At 52.9% G+C, this 23,833-nt stretch overlaps 1 protein-coding gene across 3 annotated transcripts in view; it reads left to right on the top strand.

Moving 5' to 3' along the window:
• HIP1 (huntingtin interacting protein 1) overlaps positions 1-23,833 on the top strand; it is a 142,413-nt gene that overhangs the window by 106,225 nt on the left and 12,355 nt on the right. For all 3 annotated transcript variants that reach the window (XM_047713846.1, XM_047713847.1, XM_047713848.1), the window contains 17 exons: positions 2,989-3,065; positions 3,454-3,515; positions 7,112-7,252; positions 9,457-9,514; positions 11,684-11,759; positions 11,873-12,013; positions 12,565-12,662; positions 13,027-13,099; positions 13,780-13,963; positions 14,488-14,576; positions 15,128-15,244; positions 16,889-16,990; positions 17,167-17,310; positions 17,449-17,584; positions 19,318-19,404; positions 19,589-19,696; positions 19,778-19,911. In XM_047713846.1, the coding sequence (XP_047569802.1) occupies positions 2,989-3,065; positions 3,454-3,515; positions 7,112-7,252; positions 9,457-9,514; positions 11,684-11,759; positions 11,873-12,013; positions 12,565-12,662; positions 13,027-13,099; positions 13,780-13,963; positions 14,488-14,576; positions 15,128-15,244; positions 16,889-16,990; positions 17,167-17,310; positions 17,449-17,584; positions 19,318-19,404; positions 19,589-19,696; positions 19,778-19,911 (1,827 nt within the window). The remainder of the gene's footprint in view (positions 1-2,988; positions 3,066-3,453; positions 3,516-7,111; positions 7,253-9,456; positions 9,515-11,683; positions 11,760-11,872; positions 12,014-12,564; positions 12,663-13,026; positions 13,100-13,779; positions 13,964-14,487; positions 14,577-15,127; positions 15,245-16,888; positions 16,991-17,166; positions 17,311-17,448; positions 17,585-19,317; positions 19,405-19,588; positions 19,697-19,777; positions 19,912-23,833) is intronic.

Here is a 23,833-nt window from a genome sequence, read left to right as displayed (position 1 = left end):
TTCAGAAGCATTGCCTTGACTGTTAATAAAAACAGCCCCTTTTAGGTACTGAGTTCCCACCCAGAACCTTCTTTTCGGCCATCAGTGGCCTTAGACGGTATTTCTAAGTGGCTGAGTGCAGCTAAAACCATAATGTTGGGAATCAGGTGGCACGTAAGGATATGTAGAAAGGGTCTGCTCGTCCGGAAGTGCCCGGGACCATCATGGGGAGGAGGCCCATGTACCTGCGGCAGTGAGTCACCCGGCAAAGAGGCCCCGGGAGCCTGTAGCAGAAGCCAGAGGCCTTCAGAGCTGATGCAGGGCTGCGGCATCGAAGGGGAAGATGAAAGGAGAGGGCAGAGGTGGAAGGTGGAGGGAGGGTGTGGATGGACCAGGGTGGGGAGGAAGGGGATGCTGGCATTGGAAATGCCGAAGGGAGGAGATTCATCTCTAAGTGCCTGGGGTGGGGAGTGGCTCTGAATCACAGACCCCACCCTGCTGTGCGCGCCCGTCCTGTTGAAACCGCACCGAGGAAAGCCGTGTTCCTCTAGCCTAGGACCCGGAAACTAGGAGCCTGCTCCAGGGTCTTGCCTTGTTGCACAGCTCCTCGGTGATGCGGCGGGATTTGAACTCAGGCCTGTAGGGCACGAAAGCCCCTGCTGCTCCATGGGCAGCCTTCCCTCTGCTCGTGTAGAGCCCAGTGCTGGCCGCAGCCCAGAACTGGGTCAGGTTCTGAAGAGAGAAAGGTGAAGGGATTTTGGCCCAGCCTCCAGGAGTCATATTTGCTTGGGAGACAAGCCAGGCCAGTCCGATGAGGACCAGAACTGGTACAGGAGCTTGTAATGGGGTCCTGCGCCCAGACGGGACACCTGAGCCCACCCCCAGCTCAGGGCTGTAACACCAGCAGCCCTTGGTCATCTCTCACACCTCCGTGGGTTGGGAGCTCCAGAAGGGCTGAGCTGGGCAGTTGAGCGTGCAGGTCCCACAGGCGGACCCAGGCCGGTGCTGGCTAGAGCTGGGACAGCGTGGAGCTGGCCTGGCATCTCCCTCCTTGTGAAGTCTCAGTGCAAGTGAGAACTCCCCTGCAGCCTGGCCAGGCTCCTGGGAGAACAAGGTAGAAGTGCGTGGCATTCATATGACCCAGCCTCGAAGTCACAGAACATCCCTTCCACTGCCCTGTATGGGCTGAGGCATCATGGGGGTCCTGGATTCAAAGGGATGGGACAGGGACCACACCAGCCAAGGTGAATGTCAAAGTCACATTGTAGACAGCGTGTCGAACCGGAGAGGCAGCCAGTGCTGGACGTACAGTCTGCAGATCTGCCCTCTGACCCCACAGTTCCCCGCCCTCCCTCCCTCCCAAGGAATACACCCACACCCCAGACCCCCAGATCCTTGTCTGCCACCTTGCAAAGAGAGCGGAGGACACAGTGGCCGTTCCAGGCAGAGGATCAGCCTCAGACAGAGGGCTTGAGGCCTAGCACAGTTTGGGGTTCCTGAGGGATGGGCCGCAGATCCACATCAGTGTGAGGAACAGGCTGGTGGTGGGGGCGGTGACCAGGCAGGTGTGTGAGACCCTCCCACTCAGAGTGGAAGACGGTGAGAGCCAGATTAGGACGATGGTCCTGGGACAGGCAAGAATGGTAGGGTCTCTCTGAAGACTGGCAGGAGGGCTTGGGGGGCAGCAGCTAGGGAGATGTGGGTCCCATGGGAAGGACCTGGGTGATCAGAAGCAGCTCAGGGGCCCAGAGAGGCCGAGTGAGGTCATGGGCGCTCTGGACTCTGAGCTCCGGGAGGACAGAGGACAGTTGTGTGTGTCTCCTCGTGTCCTGGGTCCTGCCCAGCATCTAGCCTAGAACAGGGGCTCAATCAGGACTCCTTGGATGAGGGACAGAATGAACCAGAACCTAGATCGGATTGAATAGCGCATGAGGAGGGCTGATCCTGAGTCAGGAGAGAGAAGCTGGAGAACGGAAGGACAGCTGGTGGCACATTCAGAGCGGGGAAGGGAGAGGGAAACAGGATGCTGAGGGATTCCGGTGATGTAAGGAGGAAGGCACATGCCAGGGTGGTGGTGTGGGGGCCAGGCACCCGGTTCGCTGGAAAGGGGAGCCCACCGCTCCAGCACCAAGGACGGGGAAGGGACCCTAAGGCTGGAGAACATGATTCAAGGGGACTCCAGCTGTGAGTCCTTCTCAGGGACATTGGTAGCTGGTCCTCGCACAAAGGCCCAGGGTCACCAGGTTTTGCCAGCAGTGTGGTGTCCAGACGGAGCAAGGAGGTTAAATATGGCCAGATGGGGGCGACCAAGGAACTGACCAACTCTTGACATTCGGGAGCTGGGGTGGTGAGGCTGCCCACAGGAGCAGGCAGCCAGGAGGCGGGCGGTGGTTTTCTGTCTTCAGAGCCCAAAGTGTTCTCCATGGAACTGAGACCTCCCTTGACGTCTGCACCTTTCCCATTGTCATGAGTTCCATCCATTCTAGATGGGCCGCACTGGGGAAAAGATAATGATACCGATGATAATGCATAATAGTCTTTCCTGACTTTGGGGCCACATGGCGTAATGTTTTCCTACCTCCAGGATTGTTTCATGATGTTTCCCTAAGGTCAATATGAAAATGGGTTTGTCTTCCCTGAGCTCACAGTGGCAGGTTTGGGAAGTGGCCCGAGGACAGAGGGAAGCATGGGTGAGGGCCAGTAGCTGTCACGCTGGGTCTCGCAGCAGGGCCAGCGAGCATCTTTAGAAGAATGTCCCAGAGCACGAATTGTTAGGGCCGAGCCCTGCCTGGCTCCCAGGTGTGGGACGGAGTCTTGCCCTCTGATGACAGATAGTGGCTATTCTCTGCTGGAGCTGGTCAGGGGTTCTGTGGGCGCCGACACGGCCCCCGAGAAGGGTGTTCGTGCTGCCTGAGCAGAGCCATGAAGCCTGCTGCTGGCCGAGCCGGCTTGCCTACTGTCAGCCTGAGATGCTCTGTCCTGACTTCATTCCTCTGTCTCCCTTTCCAGAATCCCAGGTTCCCGGGCAACCTTCAGATGAGCGACCGGCAGCTGGATGAGGCCGGAGAGAGCGACGTTAACAACTTGTGAGTGGCTGTGGACCCAGCGGGGAAGAAAGCTCCACGTTGCTCCTCTAGCTGGGGTCACACAGGGCCTGGTGGCAAGGGCAGTGGCTGGGCTGTTGGTGCCTCATCCAGAATCCCTCCCAGGCTTGAATGTGTCACCCTCTGCCCTCCCCACCCAGCATGGCACCTGCCCTCCCCTCTGCCACCGTCACTGTGGAATTCACCCTACATGATCTTCAGATGGCCTTAAGACCCACGTGGGTGAGGGCTGAGGTTCAGGCGTGTAGCAGTGGGTGTGTGTGCGTGCACGCGCCCACACAGAGTCAGTGACACAGAGCAGGGCAGAGGGGACTGAGGAGGGGCTGGCCTCAGGCTTTGGAACATAACCTCTCTCTCCTCTCGTGTCCAGTTTCCAGCTAACAGTGGAGATGTTTGACTACCTGGAGTGTGAACTTAATCTCTTCCAAACTGGTGAGTCTCTCCCTCCCAACTGACCCAGGCTCTCATGGGAATTGCCTAATTCCAAGCTTTATTCCCAGCTTGGACCAGCCGTCCTAGCCCCCTTCTCCCTCCAAGGTTGGGCCGCACAGGCCAGGAAATGGGAATGTCCACACCCTATCTCCGATCTCCTTGTCCCTGGCGCGGGGAGGGGCAGGAGCTCATGGGTGCTTCCAGAGTCGGTGATTGCATTCTGAGCGGAACAACCACGCTGCCCACCCTGCAGGCCTCCCAGAGCCCAGAGGCGGGTCTGACCTCTTTGATAACCTTTGGACGGTGACCCCAGCGCTGGCCAGTGCTCAGTCTGCAACCAAGCTGGGCTGGCACTCGGGTTGGATGGCTGCTCAGGATGGGGGGCTGCCGTGTGCTGTTTGGCCGGCAGCTAGGGTCGACCAGCTGGTCGAGTTGAGCTGTTGGCCAAGTCCATGTGAGAGGCCCACGAAGCCCCTTCCCACTAGCAAGGGGAGTTGGGCCACCTTCCAGTCTCCCTTCGCTGAGGGTTTCGGTGCCTCCCGGCTGTCAGCTGCCAACCCTTCCCTGACGTAAATCAGGAAGGAAGCAGTCCCGTTCCCTTCTCTCTGGCGTCCTGTCTTCCCACACCTGCCACCATGGCCCCCCCTTCTCTCCCGGGGAAGAGTAGAGCCCGTTTTCTAAGATTCAAGATGCTCCACGACAAGTATCCAGCCAGCGCTGGGCCAGGGCAGCAAACGCCTTCGTACTTCGGCCGATCGGTTCAGTGCTGGATGTGGGAGGCGATCACCACAGCCAGCTGGGAACCGTGGTTTGTAGGGGAAAGAAGAAGGTCCTTGGCCTGCTAGCAACCTTCTTCTACAAAAGTTGATAGAGAAGTAAAAATGAAACACCAAATAGAGTCCCTACCTTAAGGTGTTCCCAGCCAGGTAGGAGAAATGGTATGGATGCATTTTTTTAAAAAATTTTTTTAAAGTTTGATTTAATTATTGTAGAGCGAGAGCACAAGCAGGAGGGGCAGAGGGAGAGAGAATATCTCCAGAAGATCCCTCGCTCAGCATGGAGCCCAACTTGGGGCTCGACCCTACAGCTCATGTGATCTCGTGACCTGAGCCGAAACCAAGAGTCGGACGCTTAACCACCTGAGCCACCCAGACGCCCGTACATGGCTGTTCTTATGGGCGTGGATCACCTGTGTCACCATCACTGGATGCTGAGCTCCCCCCCCCGGAATCAGGAACCATGTCCTCCTCATCTTTGAATTACTTCCTTCCGTTTGAGCCCGGTGTCTGGTACATAGCAAGTGCTCAGCGAAATTCAGGAATGTGTGCTTCGGGTAAACAGCAGTGATGAAAGGATAGGGGGCCAGTGCTCGTAATCAGTATCAGTATCCAACCCAATGCCGTGGGCCTGTCGGGAGTGAACCAGCCACTTTTGCTAGAGTGGAGCTACCCCAAGTCTTGGCACAAACCCCAAGATCGTTAAGTGCTGGTGGCTTTCTTGCCCCTGAGCCAGCGTTGGTTCGGAATCAAGAGCCCTCTACCACTGGTCTCCCCCACTCCCTCTCCTGTCCCCAGTTCCCCACTGTGTGCTGCAGAGACCAAGGCAGCTGGTATGGGAAACAGTCTCTCCAGATTCTGAGTCCTAGTCTGTGACCCTGCGAGGTTCCCACCCATTCCCCTCAGGTACCCTTGGTTTTTAGCTTTGGGAAACATGAGCCAATGACACTTATTTCCAGCACTTGAGACAGTTCTCCAAGAGTGGTCTCTGGACCAGGAGCATCAGCATCTCCTGAGAACTTGTTAGAAATGCAAAGGCCCAGGTGCCGCCCCAGACCTCCTGCATCTGAATCTCTGAGGTGTGGCCCAGCCAGCTGTGTTTTAGCAGCGCTCCCCCTCCCCAGCCAGGTCTACACTGTCCAGTATGGTCTCCACGTCCCATTGGTAGCAGTTTAATTATATTAAATTAATTACATCGCATCTATTTAAATAAGTTAAAATTAAATAACCTTTAAAAGTCAGGTCCTCGGCTGCACTGGCCATGTTTCAGGCACCCGGGAACCCCATGTGACAACCACAGTGGGCAGCTCCGGGAGACACTTATGTCTGTCGCTCGGTGTTCCCGGCTGATTCCGCTTAGCGCTCAGCTAGGAAATAACAGCGTTCAGCCCTGGCTGCATGTTAGAATCACCTGGGGGGGTTTGATACCTACCCCTGCCCCAGCCCTACCCAAGACCAATTAAAACAGAATGGGAGGAAGGGGAGTTGCAGGAGGACATTGGATTTTAAGTTTCCCCCAGGTGATTCTAATCAGTCTCAAAGCCAACACCGAGAACCCCCACGGTGCTCTGCGTGTCCCACCACACTGCCCTTGGTTACGTACCAGACCTTTTTTGAGGAACGCACTCTTAGAACCCCCTGCGTTTTACAGAAAAGCGTCTGGAGGCACAGAGAGGTTGAGCAACTTGTCCACAGTCACACTGCTCTAGATGTTACCGGATGCCAAGGGGCATTCCTGGAAAGCGACAGGCAGGCCAGAGGATGGAGCCGTCTGTGATTCCTTGCCAGAGCAGAGCCCAGAGAAGCCAGTGGACTTGAGGATGGCCGCCTTGCGGTGACAGCTGCTTTTAATTTGTGTCAAAAAGAAAAGCTGCTTTTTAATTAGAACTGTTTGGGATTTTTTTTTTCTTTTTTTTCAGCTGCCAGAGTAAGCCAGTTAACAGGGATTAATGCAGTCAGGGAAGGCTGAGCACAGCCACTCTGGGCTTTGATCCGGGGCTGTCCCGCTCGCTGATTTTTCTCGCTACTGCCTGCCGTGGTCTCCGCAGGTGGTGGGTGGCCACTACGGGAACGAGTTCAGCTCTGGCCAGTGGTGTGCACACTGAGGGTCCACGGCCAAGCATCTGGCTGCTTGATTTTAGAACAAGGGGTACGGGGTGCCCGGGGGGCACACAGTCAGTTGAGCATCCAACTCTTGGTTTCGACTCAACTTGTGATCTCAGGGTCCTGGGATCGAGCCCCGCGTCAGGCTCTGTGCTTTGCGGGGAGTCTGCTTGAGAGTCTCCTTCTGCCCCTCCTGCTTGTCCTTTCTCCCTAAAATAAATAAATTCAAAGAAAAGGAAAGAAAAAAAAAAAGGGGTCGGGGGCAGAGGGTAATGTGGAAGGGGGTCTGCGGAGTCTGCGGAGTAAGACAGGGAGGGAGCAACGTGCCCCTCTGGAGCTCGAGCGGGTGGAGGGCGGTGCTTCTGCTGACCTGCCCCCCAGGGACCAGCGGCAGCCTTTGATCCTGACGGTTCGTCCTCGGCAATCCCCCTGGGACTGTTGCACCTGTCCCCTTCTGGTGTCCCAAGACCCTGTGACAAGCCCCTAGGAAACCAGGGCTGAATTACTCCCTCCTTCATGTTCTGATCAGTGTTTGCCGTTTTCCCGTGTGATTGCCTTCAGGGGACTCGCCCTGTTTCCTCCCCTGCTGACCTGTCCGACAGGGGTGTTGTAAGGGGTAGCTGCGTCCCATGACCTAGATCCCTGCCTTCTGCCACTCCGAGAAAGTCACCTGCAGTTTCCTATCCCCTACTGCCCGTGTCGCCTTTTCTTCCCTAGTGTTCAATTCCCTGGACATGTCGCGCTCGGTGTCCGTGACGACAGCCGGGCAGTGCCGCCTCGCCCCGCTGATCCAGGTCATCCTGGACTGCAGCCATCTGTACGATTACACTGTCAAGCTCCTCTTCAAACTCCACTCGTGTGAGTACAATGGGCCACATCTCCTCCGGAAGGAGGATTACAGCGGAGGCTGTCCCTTCTGTGTCCTTTCTGCCGCTGCTCCCAAAGGCCCTAGAGCTCCCAGCCCCCTTGAGAGTGAAGAGCAGGGCACAAGCTTTGGTGTGCCCATGGAAGCCCCTCGTTCTCCATAGCCATGTATTGGGACCGTCCCCCACTCCCTCCACCTCTGGCTTCACCATGTCCCCATCTGCACATGTCACGTATCCCAGGACCCACATGAATGATAATACCAGACCCGACCTGGACCCACGGGCACCCGGGCAGCGGTGTCCAAAGTGTTCAGCCGTACAGCTTCTCTGTACGTGTGGACTTTGTGGGGAAATAGAAAATGTAAAATAGCTGCTCTCGTACCTGGGGGGCTGGCCCCTCCCCAACCACAGAACCCTGGGATGTGTTCATAGATTCTCTCTGGGAAGCTACTGTAGAACTCTTATACTTTCGCGTGCTTCTTGTTCAGGACAGTGCGTGTGGGTCCTCCTCCTGCGGGGTCTGCTGCGGGTGGGTCCAGTAGGTTGGGGGGTCTGCGTGGTGGAACCATCTCCCAGGTGAAGCTGATGTGGGTGGTTTCTGGGTCACACTCAGAGGCTTTCCCCATGAGGGATATACACGTGCAGGAATGTATGGATAATGGAGAACCGAGAAAATTCAAGACCTGAGTGGATATTAGCAAGGCATTATGGCCCTGGCAAAGGCACAGGGATGAATGTTGGCAGACAGGGACAAGGGATACTCTAGAACCGTGGTCTCAGAGAAGTGGGTCTGATTATCTCAGCGGGGGACGGGAAGCAGCATCATCCAGGATCATCTCGGGGAAGGGAGGTTGGAATCGGATGTTTAAGCAATAGGAAGGCTTTGGAGCAAGTGATTGTACCTAGAGGGACAATCTAGGAGATTGTCCTAGAGAGTGGACTGAATCCCAAGGGAAGAAAGGCAGTTGTCCTCCCCAATATATACTTACCTAAAAATAAAGGTTTCATTTTAGAATAGTTTTAGATCTACAGAAAAGTTGTGAAGATCGCTGAGAAAGTGCCCCCATGCCCTGAACCTAGTTTCCTTTATTATTAATACCTTACACTAATATGATGCATTATGATGCGTTTGTCACAACAAATGGACCAATACTGATAAGTTATTTTCAACTGAAGTCCATACTTCATTCAGATCTCCATGGTGTTTACCTAACGTGCCATCCAGAACACCACATCACACTGACTCGTGTCTCTCTGGCCTCCTCTTGGCTGTCACAGTTTCTCGGACTTGCCCTGTTTTTCACAACTTTGACAGTTCGAGAATTGGTCACGCTCTTGTAAAATGTCCCCTGATTTAAGTCTGCCCGAGGTTTTTTTCATGACTGGACTGGGGGTAAGGGCTCTAGGGAGAGAGGCCACTGAGATAAAGTGCCATCGTCACCTTCTGTATACTGGGCATTTTGAATTATGTTATACACGTACTTCTTTGTACCAAATAAATGTATCATCTATTCAAAAATTCCTAAAATGCACGTTTAAGGAATAAAACAAGAAATAAAGGGATCACCGAGTTGTGATCTGTCGTTGAGGTACGCAGCGTCACGCATTCTAGGAAGAAGGGACCTCAGAGAACCCACCCTGTAGGGGAGGAGGCTGGTCTAAGAGTTCTCTTGCCATTGGCCGTGACCAAGTGAGCACCGGATGGGGATCCAGAGTGTTGTCCTACAATCTTTGCCTTCTGACAGGCATCCTCTCAGGCAGGCTCTGTGGGTCCCTCACAGACTAACGTCTGGACCGAGCAGTGCACGTACATCTGGGAGATGTAACTAACTGGACCGACCCAGTGCACGTACATCTGGAAGAGCCACCCCTCTGCCACCTGCTGGGGGTCCATCCTGCTGTTTGGCGTCTACCGTGGGGCACAGCTTCCAGTCCGCTGCATCCAGAATGGCTCATGCTCCGGGGATAAATGGACAGATGTGGAGGATAAGCGCCCTTAGACTCACCACTGCCCCTTCTGGGCCCCTTTGGTCACCAGTCCCTGTCCCTGGGGCAGCTCGAGGCCAGGAATGCCCGCACCCCCTGTGGGGCTGGCCGCAAGCCCCCGCATAGATGGTTTTCTCCCTCCGGAACTCCGCGAGGCTTGCGTTCTCACCCTTCCCAATTCCCTTCTCACCCTTTCCCAATTTCTTCCAGGTCTCCCAGCTGACACCCTGCAAGGCCACCGGGACCGCTTCATGGAGCAATTCACCAAGTAAGTGGCTTGAGTGAGAGAATCAAAGACTGTAAACACCCAGATCTATATGTCTGGCTGGCTGAGCCTTGCCTCTGAATTCCAGTCTCACGCATCCGATGATCTGTCTTACATCTCAAACCGAGCACTGGGTTTTCCTCCCCCAGACTTTTTCTCCCGGGGCACCCGGGTGGTGCAGTTGATTGACTGTCCAGCTCTTGGTTTCGGTTGTGATGATGGGGCTGTGGGATGGAGCCCCTCGGTGGGCTCAGCGCTCAGCAGGGAGTCTGCTTGAGAGTCTCTCTCCCTCTCCCCCTCTCGCTCATGAGCTCGCTGTCTCTCTCTAAAAATCAGTACATTAAAAAAACACAAAACTTTTTCTCCCTGGCCTTTTCTATCTCAGTAAATGCTACCACATGCGTTGAGGCCAGAGATCTGGAACTCACTGTCTTCCCCCCTCACGTCCAGTCCACTGGCACATATTCTGCACGTTTATCTTGGTTCCGATCGTAGCTGGCATCTCTTGGGCTACTGTCGTTTTGTGCCCAGACCCTCCAGTATGGCAAATGCCCTGGGCTTCCACTCCTGCCCCCTGAAATCCCGTCCCCCACCCCAGCCGTTAGAACAACCTTGTAAAGACGTCTTTCCCTTGGTCAGGCGGTGGCTTCTGATCACACTGATAATCAAATCCAAGCTCTTCTCCATGGTTTACAAGGCCCTGCTTGCTGTCTCTGACCTCGTCTTTAGAGCTTAGGGTGTTTCTGCCGCACGGGGTCCTTTTCCAGTTCCTAGAACGTTCTCAGCTCATTTCTCCATCAGGGCCTGCCTTAGCGACTGTGTTCTGTCTCCTCGGCCAGCTCTTCTCCCAGCCTGGTGTGAGGCAGAGAACCCAGGTGCCGAGAAGGGCACTGGGGCTCAGCACTCTCTCTTTGACCCTCTTGTTTTACTCTTACTTTCTTCAGCCCTAACAACAGAGAAAAAGCCAAACTGCCAAACCCTCAAGTCCAGACTTCTCTTGCTGGTTCCCAGGCAGTAGTCAGAGGCCAAGTTCAGGGTTGTGCTAACCTCCCGGTTTCCTTATTCCATTTGAAAAGCCTTATATGTTTATTCTATAATAAATGACTTATTAAATCCTAGGAGACAGGCCCTGGGGCTGATTTCCTGGAATGGTAAATTCCAGTAGCTTATGAAAGCAACGCAGCCTATTACCGTTGGCTCCAGCCCAGAAACAGGGGGGGTGTGTGGTCAGGTGATTTTATTTCCTTTCATTTTTTCTAGCTTATAAAAACCTCTCCCATGAGCGGCTCCCTCACTTTCTTGTTGGCACGGACCTGGCGGCTCCCTGAGGCCTCGGTGTCCCCAAATTTGGGGAAAGCACCAATGACCTCAGAGAGACAGTCCCAACTTGGGGTTGGAAGGGCTGGCATGAGACCCTAGGGGTTCAGTGTATTGGGCTGAGCTGGAGGAGACTGTGTGTTGCAGGGAGAGGGCACAGAGACCCACAATCCTCTTTCCTCTCAGGAAATCTGTCCTGTGCTCTCTGCTTCCTCAGCCTTCCATGTTTTGATTCAAAATGGGGACCCGAGGAGGAGAGGGGAATTTGCTTTCTTTGTTCCCATAGCCTCCAGGATTGGGACACAGAAGAAATGGATTGGTTTTCTCCAGCGAGGTCCTGATGAGTTAATTTGAGTTAATGCTTCTGTGCGTGGTGCTGTGGCAAACCCAGCTCAGCGGGGCTTAGTCCCTGCACTCTAGAAGCTTCTAGTCTAACTGGGGAGATAACACAGAGATCCAAAACAAAGGGATCTCCCTCAGGAATGAAGTTCCCTTCCCCATTCCTGTGGTTAGGACAGTGAATGTATTTTCTAAGCCCAACGTTCCCGGGAAGACACCTGCCAGGCAAAAGCATCGATTCTACAGAGATGCCGAAATTTGTTCTAGGGTGACCCTCTCTTCCAGAGGGTTTTGCCCTTTGACTAGCTCTTTCTCATCACCACATAAGCAAGCACGGGCTACAGATAACCTCCCCCTGCAGCATCACAATTGAATCCCAGCGCCATGGAGGTCATCTCCTTGACAGCCCCCGCCTTTGGGCTGGGCAGTCAGCAGGATAGCTGGGGAAGGGCGGGGGGCGCTGCACTGTCCCCGACCCCGGCCCCCAGCACCCCTCAGGCCCTTCTCCATCCCCAGGTTGAAAGATCTGTTCTACCGCTCCAGCAACCTCCAGTACTTCAAACGGCTCATTCAGACCCCTCAGCTGCCGGAGGTAAGCGCACGCGGCCCTGCGGTGGGAGCTGCTGGGTCCTGGGTGCTCTCAGATCTCAGGGACGGGCGGGCCTGGTGGGTGACACGGTTTGAGGGTGTGTCCTCCGTCTTCAGAACCCACCCAACTTTCTGCGGGCCTCTGCGCTGTCGGAACACATCAGCCCTGTGGTGGTCATCCCGGCTGAGGCCTCCTCCCCAGACAGCGAGCCCGTCCTGGAGAAGGATGACCTCGTGGACATGGACACCTCCCAGCAGGTGAGGAGCACCTGACTGGAACCTGAGGGTTAGGGTTAGGGTCATAGAAGGGGGCGAACCCCGCGTGAAACCCCTCGAGCTGCCCCGTACGTGCAGCGGAGAGGATGGGAGAGGCTCTGACAAAGACCCTTCGGCCATCACCGAGCTGGACCGGTCTTCTTCTTCTTTTTTTTTTTTTTTTAATATTTTATTTATTTATTTGACAGACAGAGATCACAAGTAGGCAGAGAGGCAGTCAGAGAGAGGAGGAAGCAGGCTCCCCGCTGAGCAGAGAGCCCAATGTGGGGCTCAATCCCAGCACCCTGGGATCATGACCTGAGCCGAAGGCAGAGGCTTTAACCCACTGAGCCACCCAGGCACCCCTGGACCATTTTTCTAACCCAAGCGCTAGCCTAGACTCAGGCCCTGTCCTGTGGTCTCTAGGAGGGACCCCAGATGGACATGAACCCAGTTAAGAAATGGCCCCCTTTTTCTACATCTATCTCCTCTGACCCCCACACAGAAGTCTCTAGATCTCTAACTTTGTCCTCACTCCTTTCTGGTCACTGCAGAATTTATTCGACAACAAGTTTGATGACATCTTTGGCAGCTCGTTCAGCAGCGACCCCTTCAATTTCAACAGTCAGAACGGCGTGAACAAGGACGAGAAGTGAGTCTGGGCTGGGCGCAGGCAGGCAGTGCAGAAACTTTGTGAAGCCGGGGGTCCCTCTGGCCACCCTCAATCAGGGTGGGATGCTTAGCGACACTTGGGCCCTGTAGAGAAGTGTCACGACCCTCAAATATCCCCTGGAATCCCAGAGGGAGATTAGGTGAGGCTGAGCTAACCCGTGGGTGTTAGATTCGGATCTGGTAACACGGAGGGACTTAGGGTATAACTGATGGAATTTCAAAGAACTTCCCCCATATTAACACCAGCTCTCAACTTCCTCCCCTGCTCTCCCAGCTCGCATTTAGAAGGAAAGGGATGGAAGGAAAGCGCAGTGGAAGCAAACTTGTTCTCCTTCTGTTCCCAGGGATCACTTAATCGGTCAGCTGTACAGAGACGTCAGCGAGCTGAAGGCACAGCTGGAGAACGTGAAGACGGAGGTATGAGTCAGGCCCTGATCTGGTTCTGGGCTTCTCCATGACATGACATTTTCATGTGAAACTTGCATTGCAGAGACACTTGTCAGACCCCATTTTAAGGTGGGGGGTGCGAAATAGAAATGCAAATAGAAATGCAAAAGCCAGAAAGACCTGATCCTCCTGCAGTCTTGGTGGTGCTGCATTTCCGTCATTCCTACCTTGACAACGGCTTCTGAGCCAGTCCCTGTGTCTCTGTGGTACTTGGAGAGAACCACGATCACCAGCTGGCTTTGAAGCCAATGGTGAGAAAGGCCTGTTCCCCTCCCATGGCGATCAGAAGGTCTGTTGGCTGTTTGCAGGGTCTGGGGCAGTAAACGGGACCGCCCTGCAGGCCCGTGGCTGGCAGGAGGCTTCGCTCACAGGGACAGGCAAACATCGCCTCCTCCCCCATGCCAGCTTGTCCAGGATTGCTCCCATGCCACTCTAACAGACCAGAGCTCCCCTGATGTCACCCTTTGTTGGCCGGGTGGCCTGGAATGACCAGAAGCCTCCACTCTCGTGAGGCCCGGTCGTGGGCTTGTTAGGCACACGTGGGTATTTATTTGATCGGTCCTAGAAACCGGGAGGACCCGCTTCTCCTGCCCAGCCCAGCCCAGCCCAGAGGCAGGGTGCTGGGGCTCACCGCTGCGTGTGTCCCGCAGAGCCAGCGGGCCGTGCTGCAGCTGAAGGGCCGGGTCAGCGAGCTGGAGGCCGAGCTAGCGGAGCAGCGACACCTGCGGCAGCAGGCGGCTGACGACAGCGAGTTCCTCCGGGCCGAGCTGGACGAGCTCAAGAAGAAGCGAGAAGACACGGAGAAGGCCCAGAGGAGCCTGACGGAGATAGAAAGTGAGTCCCTTAGGCTAGGGCTGAAGGTGGGAGCCGCAGAGTCATGTGAGGCTCGTGGGGAAGGATGGGGCTGGGCGGCAGAGCCCCAGTCCCGCGTCTGTCCAGAAGAACCATCTGGAAGGACCTTGGTGTCACCAGTCAGAGGGGTGGGTGGGAGCCCAGACAGGGGAGAGCCCCACGGGCTCAGAATGTGGGGACAGGAACCAGGAGGTGACAGTAGGGTGCCTGCCTGGGGGAAGGGTATCCAAAGGAGAGCTGGCCTAAAGCCAAAACACACCAAGTGTGCAGAGCTCAGGAGGCATGGATTAGTGCTGCGATCTGAATCCGGGGGTGGTGGTGGGGGCTTTTTTTTTTTTTTTAAAGATAACTGTCCAAAGGAGTTTATTTCAGTAGGATTTTCAAGGGCAAAGAGGGTGTCTGCATTTGTGAAAAGAAAGAAAGGTGTCCTAGGGACTCTGGCTTATGGGAAGGCAGGCACAGGGTCCCCAGCAGGGGACTGCTCACCTTGGCTCTTGACCACATAGGGAGAGCCCAAGCCAATGAACAGCGGTACAGCAAGCTGAAGGAGAAGTACAGCGAGCTGGTACAGAACCACGCTGACCTGCTGCGGAAGGTAGGACCCTGCCCCGTGCCGCTGGGGACACCACAGCTCCGTGCCTCTGCCAGTTCCAAGCGAGGCACCATCCTCTCGTGAAAACCACTGCTTTTTCAGGCTCGCTGGCCTTCCATTTCTTGACTTTTGATGCCAGCCCCGATTGGATTATCCCCCATCTTTATTATTCTTTTATTTTATTTATTCATTTATTTTTAGGGTGAGATCGAGCGGGGTCAGATGGAGGGGAAGTGTCAGAGGGAGGGAGAGAATCCCAAGCAGGTTCCATGCCCAGCGCAGAGCTCGATGTAGGGCTTAATCTCACAATGCTGAGATCATGACCTGAGCCAAAATTAAGACCCAACTGAGCCAGCCAGTTGCCCCTATTCTTTAAATACTTGAGCATCGAGCGTCTAAAGATGACAGCTCTCTTCTGGCTTCTCCCTGGGTAGAAATGTGATTTCTGTGTCCAGCTGTCTGAACACTGCCCTTTGTTCTGGAAAGGGGAGAGGCTGTCCCTGAGCTATGCAGCCCAAGATGGGCAAGTACAAGACACTGTTCTTCCCCTACAGAATGCAGAGGTGACCAAACAGGTGTCCGTGGCCAGGCAAGCCCAGGCGGATTTGGAACGAGAGAAGAAAGAGCTAGAGGATTCCTTCCAGCGCATCAGCGACCAGGCACAGCGGAAGGTGAGAGGGCAAGGAGGAGTGTGCAAGGGGTTAAAGGCTTGGCGTGATGACACGGCTCCTGCCAAGCGGGTGCATCAGCAATGGCTTGCCAAGGGTGAGTCTAGGACGGTTGAGAGAAGTAAAAGCACCTGGATTTCAGAGAGAGACATGAACCTTTACGAGCACTTGGGGCCGGGAGAACACCCATGAGTTGGTGGGAGTTGGCAGGCAGGTCCATTGCAGTAGGACATGTCGGAGGGAGGAAACTAAATGCCTTACACTTAAGAGTCGTGGCTTGCGTGCTTTTCTGTAATTCAGAGTAGGAAATAGGGTCTATTTAATAGAAGTAAAAATTTCACGAAGCAATTCTCCTCCTTATTCTATGGGTGCGTTTGGATTTTTTATTTTTTGCTCTGTTTATTTCATTTTTTAATTTTTTAATTTTTAAAAAAATTTTTTTAAGACTATTTATTTGAGAGAGGTAGAGAGAGAGATCACAAGTAGGCAGAGAGGGAGGCAGAAGGAGAGGGAGAAGTAGGCTCCCCACTGAGCAGGGAGCCAGATTCGAGGCTCGACCCCAAGACCCTGAGATCATGACCTGAGCCGAAGGCAGACGCTTAACCCACTGAGCCACCCAGGCGCCCCTTAATTTTTTTTATTTTTTTAAAGATCTAATTTTACAAAGGTTCGGGGGAGGGGCTGAAGGAGGGAGAGTCTTAAGCAGACTTCGCGCTGAGTACAGAACCCCACACCGAGCTCGATCTCACAACCCTGAGATCACAACTTGAGCTGAAACCAAGAGTCAGACACTCAACAAACTTGGTGCCACCCAGGTGCCCATTTATCTCATTTTTTTTTTTAAATGTTAGCTGTGAATTCTAATGGGTTGCAACCTGCTCTTTGAAAAATAGACTTATGAGAGAAATAAAAAGAGTGATTTCAAGATGGTAAGATTCAGCATCATACCAGGTGTTGGGATGTCTGAATTAAAGATCCAGCTCTCAGGGCACCTGGGTGGCTCATTCATTAAGCATCTGCCTTCGGCTCAGGTCATGATCTCAGGGTCCTGGAATGGAGCCCTGCATCAGGCTCCCTGCTTGGTGGGAAGCCTGTTTCTCCCTCTCCCACTCCCCGTGCTTGTGTTCCCTCTCTCACTGTGCCTGTCAGATAAATAAGTCAAAAAATCAAAAAAAGATCCAGTTCTGTATCAATTAAATTTCAATTTAAAATATAAAAAATACTTTTCTATCTATAAAAAAAAAAAATCTTGTTCTATTGAATTCAGTATTATAAGCAGAAGCATGACATTTAGGAAATGTCCCTGAAATTCTCCCTTCGATCTTCCCACTTAGCCAGAAGAAAGTCTTCTGGAACACTCTGGATTCTTGCCTCCTCCCACCCACTTTTGGTTGGATGCATCCAACCTTGCATACAAGAGGGTACACAAATCTCCCATTGATAACTTGGGGACTATTTTGAAGATTTTATTTTTAAGCCATCTCTACAGCCAACATGGGGCTTGAACTCGTGACCCCAAGATCGAGAGCTGCACGTTCTGCCGACTGAGCCAGCCGGGCTCCCTGATAGCTTAGGGATTTTTGTATGTGTTTTTCCCTGGCAACCACCACCCAGACGAGAGTGCTCCTGGTTTTTTTTGTCTTTCAGACTCAAGAACAGATGGAAGTACTAGAGAGCTTGAAGCAAGAACTTGCCACCAGCAAACAGGAACTCCACATCGTCCAAGGCAGTCTGGAAACTTCTGCCCAGGTGAGCATCACGTTCTTTCCCTCATTTTGTTCCCGTCGTGCTCAGCGTGTGCCTGGGGGAAATGAAGGTGGAGACCTAGAGATACTGCCTCTGGTTCCGTGTAGCCTGCTGGCGGGTCTGGACTCCTGGAAAGTGGACCATTTATTTCTCGATCTTGAACCCTGCCGACATTGCAGTCAGAGGCAAAGTGGGCCGCCCAGATCGCTGAGCTGGAGAAGGAGCGGAGCAGCTTGGCGCACGCCGTGGCCCGGCGGGAGGAGGAATTAGCAGCCCTACAGGAGCGGCTGGACCACACCCAGGGGGAACTGTCCCTCGCAAAGGCAAGTAACCAATGCCCACCTCGTTAGCGGAAGCTTGGGTTAAGGATGCGAGGAATCCCAGCTGTGTGGAGGTGGACGCTGCTCGAAGGCTCGTGATGGAGTCTGTGTCCGATTCTCACCTCCCTGGGCCACTTCCAGGAATCAGCGGGCCAGCTCGCCAAGGACCAGCGGAGAATGCTGCTGGCGGAGGCAAGGAAGGCCGCGGAGCAGGTGGTCCAGGAGGCCCTGCGGCAGCTGGAGGAGCCACCTCTGATCAGCTGTGCCGGCTCTGCAGGTACCTGCCCCTTGCCCGCCCCCACGTGCCAACTCAGCGGTCAATGCTGACGTCCAGTCTCACATGACACTGAGCTCGGGGGTCCTCCGCCTGCTGCACGGCGATGCCCAGGCTCTACGCTAAGATCTGTTCAGCCAGAAGCTCAGCCTAGGCGGTAGAACTTTCTAAAGCCCCCAGGGGTGATACCACAACTCTATGCAGCGGGTCACGCTGATGAAACTCTCACTGGGAGCAGAGCCCTGTTAGCGAGTGTAAGCACAGGGGGAGGGGGAGCCGACGGCCCTGCCGCTCTCTGAACAGAAGAACGTGGCCTGAACAACGAGGTGGTTGCTCGGGAGCCTCGGGCTCACACGGGGAGCATCGTGAACGTGGCAGGGCAGGAATGCAGAATTCCCATGCCGTCCTGGGCATGCGCAGGCCCACTCTGCCTGTTCTGGAGTCCTAAGGGCGTGCGGGTGGGGCATCGGGCAGAGCCAGAGAAGCCCTTGGATGAGAGAAGGGGCCTCAGATGTGGCAGGACAGCCAGGCCCAAGACACCGGTGGAGTCACGGATGCAGCTCTGAAAGGGCCCATTGAGGACAAGCAGGGGGAAGGAAACACTGAGAGCTGACTTTCCTTATCAAATAGAAACGTCTGCGGGGCGCCTGGGTGGTTCAGTGGATTGAGTGTCCGACTCTTGATTTTGGCGCAGGTCACGGTCTCAGGGCCTTGGGATCGAAGCCCCGGTCAGGCTCTATGCTCAGCAGGGAGTTTGCTTGTGATTTTTCTGTCTCCCCACTTCCTCTGCCCCTCCCCGCCTGCACACGTGCACACTCTCTCCCTCAGATAATCTTTGGGGGAAAAAAAAAAGAAATGTCTCCATTTGGGGATGTCCACGGCAAGGCCTGCTCTGATTCAGCAGGGAACCCATCTGTAGGGGAACACAGCGGTCTCAGAGGAAGGAGCTCACTGAGTACCCAGTTTTCTGAGGGAGTGCCAGGAAATGGGGCAGCCGTGGGCAGATTCTGAGGAGAGACTTTGTGAGCTGGGCTTAGACATGAGCCAGTGGAACGGAAGAAGCAGGGGGCTGGGGGGGGTCACACACACAGCTGACGCTACCAAGTGCTCGCCATGTGCCAACTGCCGTGGTAAGTGCTCCACACGCCTCAGCCCAGCGACTCCTCACTACGGTGCCGTGAGGGGGCCCCGTGACTCTGTTTCCACATGAGGAAGCAGGTGTGGACAGCCTGAGGTCATAGCCACCGGTATGGATACACATGGGTGCAGTGTGACATGAGCCCTCATACTTTAACTCCTATGTGACAGTCTTTGGGGACCCGTGCCCAGAGCCACAGTGTGGGAACGGCTGTGTTGTGTGTCCAGCATGAGCCCAGATGAGCCTGACGGAGTTGAGGGTCTGGGCTCAACACTGACGAGAGTCTGAGATCCTTGAAAAATGTAGCGGGAAGGCCGGGATTGGATTTGGGCAGGTGGTCCTGAGAAGGGAGAGGCTGACTCTGGGCTGCGGATGTGGTTGCCCTGGCTCTCGGCAAAGGGACCACATGGGCAGCTTTTGAGGTCCTGTACGAGCACAGTCAACCCTCTTCCCTCTGCCCCCCATCTTAGGGCAACTCCTGCAGGGCCCAGGCCACTCACGAGGGGGGCTCCTCCATCACGTGCCTTCCCCTCCCAGGGAGAAAGCGAGTCTGACAACTCCGGCTCTGACTTGGCCCTGTCCCCCCCACCCTTCGCAGATCACCTTCTCTCCAAGGTCAAGTCCGTTTCCAGCTGCGTCGAGCAACTGGAAGAAAGCTGGAGGTGCTATCTGGCCTGCCCAGAAGGTAAGAAAGGTGGCAACAGGGTCTGTCGCTTGGTGACAGCTAGGTCACGTTCAGAAACGCTGGCGTGTAGAAGTAGCAACGGGTTCCTCTGCACCAAGAAAGGGGTCTCTATATACCTGGATGAGCAGGGAAGGAGGTAGGGAGGTAACACAGCCCTGAGCAACCCCCTTTAAACTCCTGGCAGCTATCAGTGGGCTCCTCCACTCGGTCACCCTCCTTGCCCACCTGACCGGGGACACCATGGCTTACGTGAGCACCACCTGCCTTCGAGCCCCGCCAGAACCCGCCGACCGTAAGTACTGGGGCCGGGGGGCCGGGCCGGGCAGCAGGGGAGGCCAGAGGCCTTCAGAAATCCTGGTCGTTGCCTTTCCAGTGCTGACCGAGGCCTGCAAACAGTTTGGCAAAGAAACCCTCCTCTACTTGGCTTTCCTGGAGGAGGAAGGAACGCAGGAGAACGACGGCACCGCCATGAGGAGCTGCCTTACCAAGATCGCCGCCATTGCCGAGGTAGGAGCCGAGTTACTACCGGGGACAGCTAGTGAGTGCTGGTGATCTGCCTGGGACCCTGTGAGGTCCTAAGTCGGTTCTTCCCGCACTTTCCACTTGACTCGAGAAAGGGAGAGCTGGCCCTGAAAAATCTGACCCCTGAACGACTTTCCGGTTATATGTCATGCGTTCCCTGTGTTGAGAACCTGCTGTGTTTGTCACTGTGCTAAGCGGTATCAAAGAAGGATAAGCATAGTTTCTCTGTTTTCTAAGATTTGTATCTGGTTGAACAGGTTAATACCTAATGTGAGAGAACATTGTATTTATTGATTTAATAAAGATGCAGTGAGTACGTTGTACATCAGGGGAAATGTGTTGGATGTAGTTGTACAGGGACAAATAAGACATAGTCTCTATGGGAAAGGAAAATAAGAAAATCACCCATTTCTGTGCAGTGGGATGAGAGCAGTGATCAGCTGTATTTTAAGAGTTCAGTACAAGGCATTTACTTAATTCCAAAAATGGGTCATAATATTAAGTCCAGGGAATGAAGAGATGAGGGCCAGAGTTCAGATTTTCATCATCTCTGAACTCTTATAATAGCCTTCTGATTAGTTTTTCTGCCTCTGGCCTCTTCTTTCTCTGATCTCTTCCAAAAACAGAGTTCTGATTATGATTCCTCATTTGATAACAAAAGTCAAATGATGTAACGTGATACCCAAGGACTGTCACAGTCTGGCCCTTATTCATCTTCCTGGGTCCCTCCCACCCGCCACCTATACCTTGCGGTGTTGGTGGCTAGCGCTACAGTGTACCTGCCTACCTGTCTCTTTCCCCCATGAGTCCTTAAAGACAGAGCCCATGCCTTTTTCCTGTTGTCCCCTTGCTCCCCAGCATGATATCTGGCAAAGCAGATAAAAAGATCAGATGGAGAAGAAGGTTCACACTGGGGAGAAGTGGGCAACGAGGTAGGGAATCATGACTCTGGATGAAGGAAGACTACGAATAACGGTGAATTGCTAACCTTTCTTTCACTGGAATGACGTGATCCTGGTGGTATTTTAGTGTTACTAAATTGCTGATGGTGGCCTAGGGAGTGTTACTCCTTTTGCTGGAGATATAGAGCATTTTCTCCAGGGCCGTGCAGAACTGAATCTCCGTACACACACGCAAAGTGTGTAAGACACCATGAGATGAGGATATAAGTTAATTTTACAAAGCAAAGTGTGAGAGGGAGATCTTGGGTGGGTTTCCTTTCTGGCAATAGGACTGACCAGATGTTTAGAAGCTCATCCCAGGACAGGACGTGGAAAATGCTTAATAAAATTTGGGGAGAAAAAAATGTTAATTGAATCTAAATTGGCTGAAAACTAAGGAAATTCTTAGAATCAGAAACCAAAAGGATGCAGGAGCTAGTGTTTTTTCCATCTCTTGGCCTAGAGCTTGGATTTTAATGGACCACGCATACAGAGGAGAGTAAGAAACAAAACCTAGACCCAAGTAGGGTCAAAGTTTGGAATGCAGAGACTTCCTTCCCAAAACAGAACTCCGAAAGGTCACATCCTGAGTGAACGGGGGAAAAGCCTACTCTGCTGGAGAGATCCTGTCTCAGTCTTGGTTATGGAGGCAACATGGCCACCTAGGGAATTTCTAACTACAACCATCTATCGGTGGCTTCAGGGTCCAATTCTACTACCTGTATGGCCTGAAAAAGACCAAACAGAAAATTAAAGTAGTCAGGTAGTTAGGGGCCCAGGTACCTGGTAGACACAGATCCAAATGGTCTCTGAAGGCGTACGTATACTTTGGCTCTAAATCCCAAGGAACTTTAAAAAATAAAGTCCCTAGGCATGTAAGTTCACCATAAATGCATCTGATATGTTAAAGAACTTTTTAAAAAGTATTAAGGGTGGCAGAGGAGTAAGATATTTTCAAAAGTAACCAGATATATTCGAAAAACAACCACCGAACTTCTAGAAATGAAAACGACATCATTGAAAGTCACAACTTAGTATACAGATCCAACAGCAGGTTAAAACAAAGCTGAAGAAAGAATTAGTGAACTGGATGATAGAACTGAAGGAATTACCATAGACTGTGGACCGGATTTTATGAGCTGGAGTATAGAAGTTAGATGTAGAATGTTTAATTGGGGTTCCAGCTGAAGATACTAGAAAAGCGATGTCCTTTTCCCCCCTAAGTAACATTTTTAGTTCTGTGTGTTACAGACTTTCATTTACACGTGCTTTTTCCAGCATTCTGTGTTTGAGTTTCTTCCATGCAGATGTGCTCATTTTCACTGCTCTGTAGCATTCCATCGCATGATTACCTCTCAAGTTCTACTTCTCTGATGTAGTATCTGCTCATATTTATTTACATATCTATGATAGAGCTATATATCTATTGTTGATGGACACTTGGGTTCTTTCCAGTTTGGGGCTATCACAAATGTGCTGTATGGTCACTCTGGGGCCTATCTCCTAATGTAAGAGTTTCCCTGGGGATAGAATTACCACATTATAGGATGATTCTCACACATGGACTACTGAGTGAATGAGCAGTCCTAGGAAAATGCATACAGTAGGATTCCTTTTAAATAAAAATCAAAACAGGATGCCTCGGTGGCTCAGTGGGTTAATTAGCATCTGACTCTTTGTTTCAACTCAGGTCATGATCTCAGGGTTACGAGATTGAACCCCAAGTCAGGTTCTGCAGTCAGTGTGGAGTCTGCTTAAGACTTTCTATTAAATAAAGTCTTTAAAATAAATAAATATCAAAACATACGTACTTAACATTATAGTGGTTTTTTTTTTAAGATTTTATTTATTTATTTGACAGAGATCACAAGCAGGCAGAGAGAGAGGAGGAAGCAGGCTCCCTGCTGAGCAGAGAGCCCGATGCGGGGCCCGATCCCAGGACCCTGGGATCATGACCTGAGCTGGAGGCAGAGGCTTTAACCCACTGAGCCACCCAGGTGCCCCAATATTATAGTTTTTAAGGATGCATTCCTAAGGAGTTTTTTAAAAAGACGTAATAACCATTCTCCTGAATTATGTGTTTATCTTGAGGTGGGGAGCAGGGAGGGTGGAGATGGAATTAGGGCAAACTACAAAGGAGATTTCAAAGGTACTGACCATGTTTCTTAAGCTTTTCCTGAAGTTGGTGGTAGATACGTGGTCCTTTGTTCTTAGTCTTTAAACCATTTATACCTGTTTTATATTCTCGTAGGTATAACACATATTTTCAGAATTCACAGGCTTTGCCATCAGCCCCCAAGTTATCCCTGCTCTCATTCATTAGCAGTGGGACTGGTGTCAAGACATTTGACCTCTCTGAGCCTTGGCCTCTCATCTGTAGAACAGGACTAGTAACTGCCTCATGACTGCTGTGGACACGAAGTTCAGCAAGAGGCAGAGTGTCCAGTTGGAAGGCATCACCAATATTTGAAGATGTTTCTGAAATACCTCCCAGGGGGTGCCTGGGTGGCACTGTTGGTTGACTGACTCTTGGTTTCCGCTCAGGTTGTGATATTGGGGTTGTGAGATCGAGCCCCACATCAGGCTCATGCTCAGCGCTGAGTCTGCCTGAGATTCTCCCCCCCACACCCCCATTCTTGCTCTCTCTCAAATACTCAAATAAATAAATAAATCTTTTTTTTTTTTTAAGATTTTTTTTTTTTTATTTGACAGAGAGAGAGAGAGAGAGAGAGGCAGAGGGAGAAGCAGTCTCCCCGCCAAGCAGGGAGACCGATGTGGGGCTCGATCCCAGGACCCTGGGATCATGACCTGAGCCGAAAGCAGACGCTTAACCGACTGAGCCACCCAGGTGCCCCATAAATAAATCTTAAAATAAAATACCTCCCAAGCCACAAATACAATACACTGTGCAACTGTGGGGCAGGATCCAAGCAGCTACAACTGAGTGGCCTCGTAGGCTTAGGCAG

The sequence above is a fragment of the Lutra lutra genome, chromosome 18 (assembly GCF_902655055.1).
Source record: "Lutra lutra chromosome 18, mLutLut1.2, whole genome shotgun sequence".
Lineage (NCBI taxonomy): Eukaryota > Metazoa > Chordata > Mammalia > Carnivora > Mustelidae > Lutra > Lutra lutra.
Note: the sequence above shows the minus strand (reverse complement) of the source record. Positions and strands in the feature narration are given on the sequence as shown.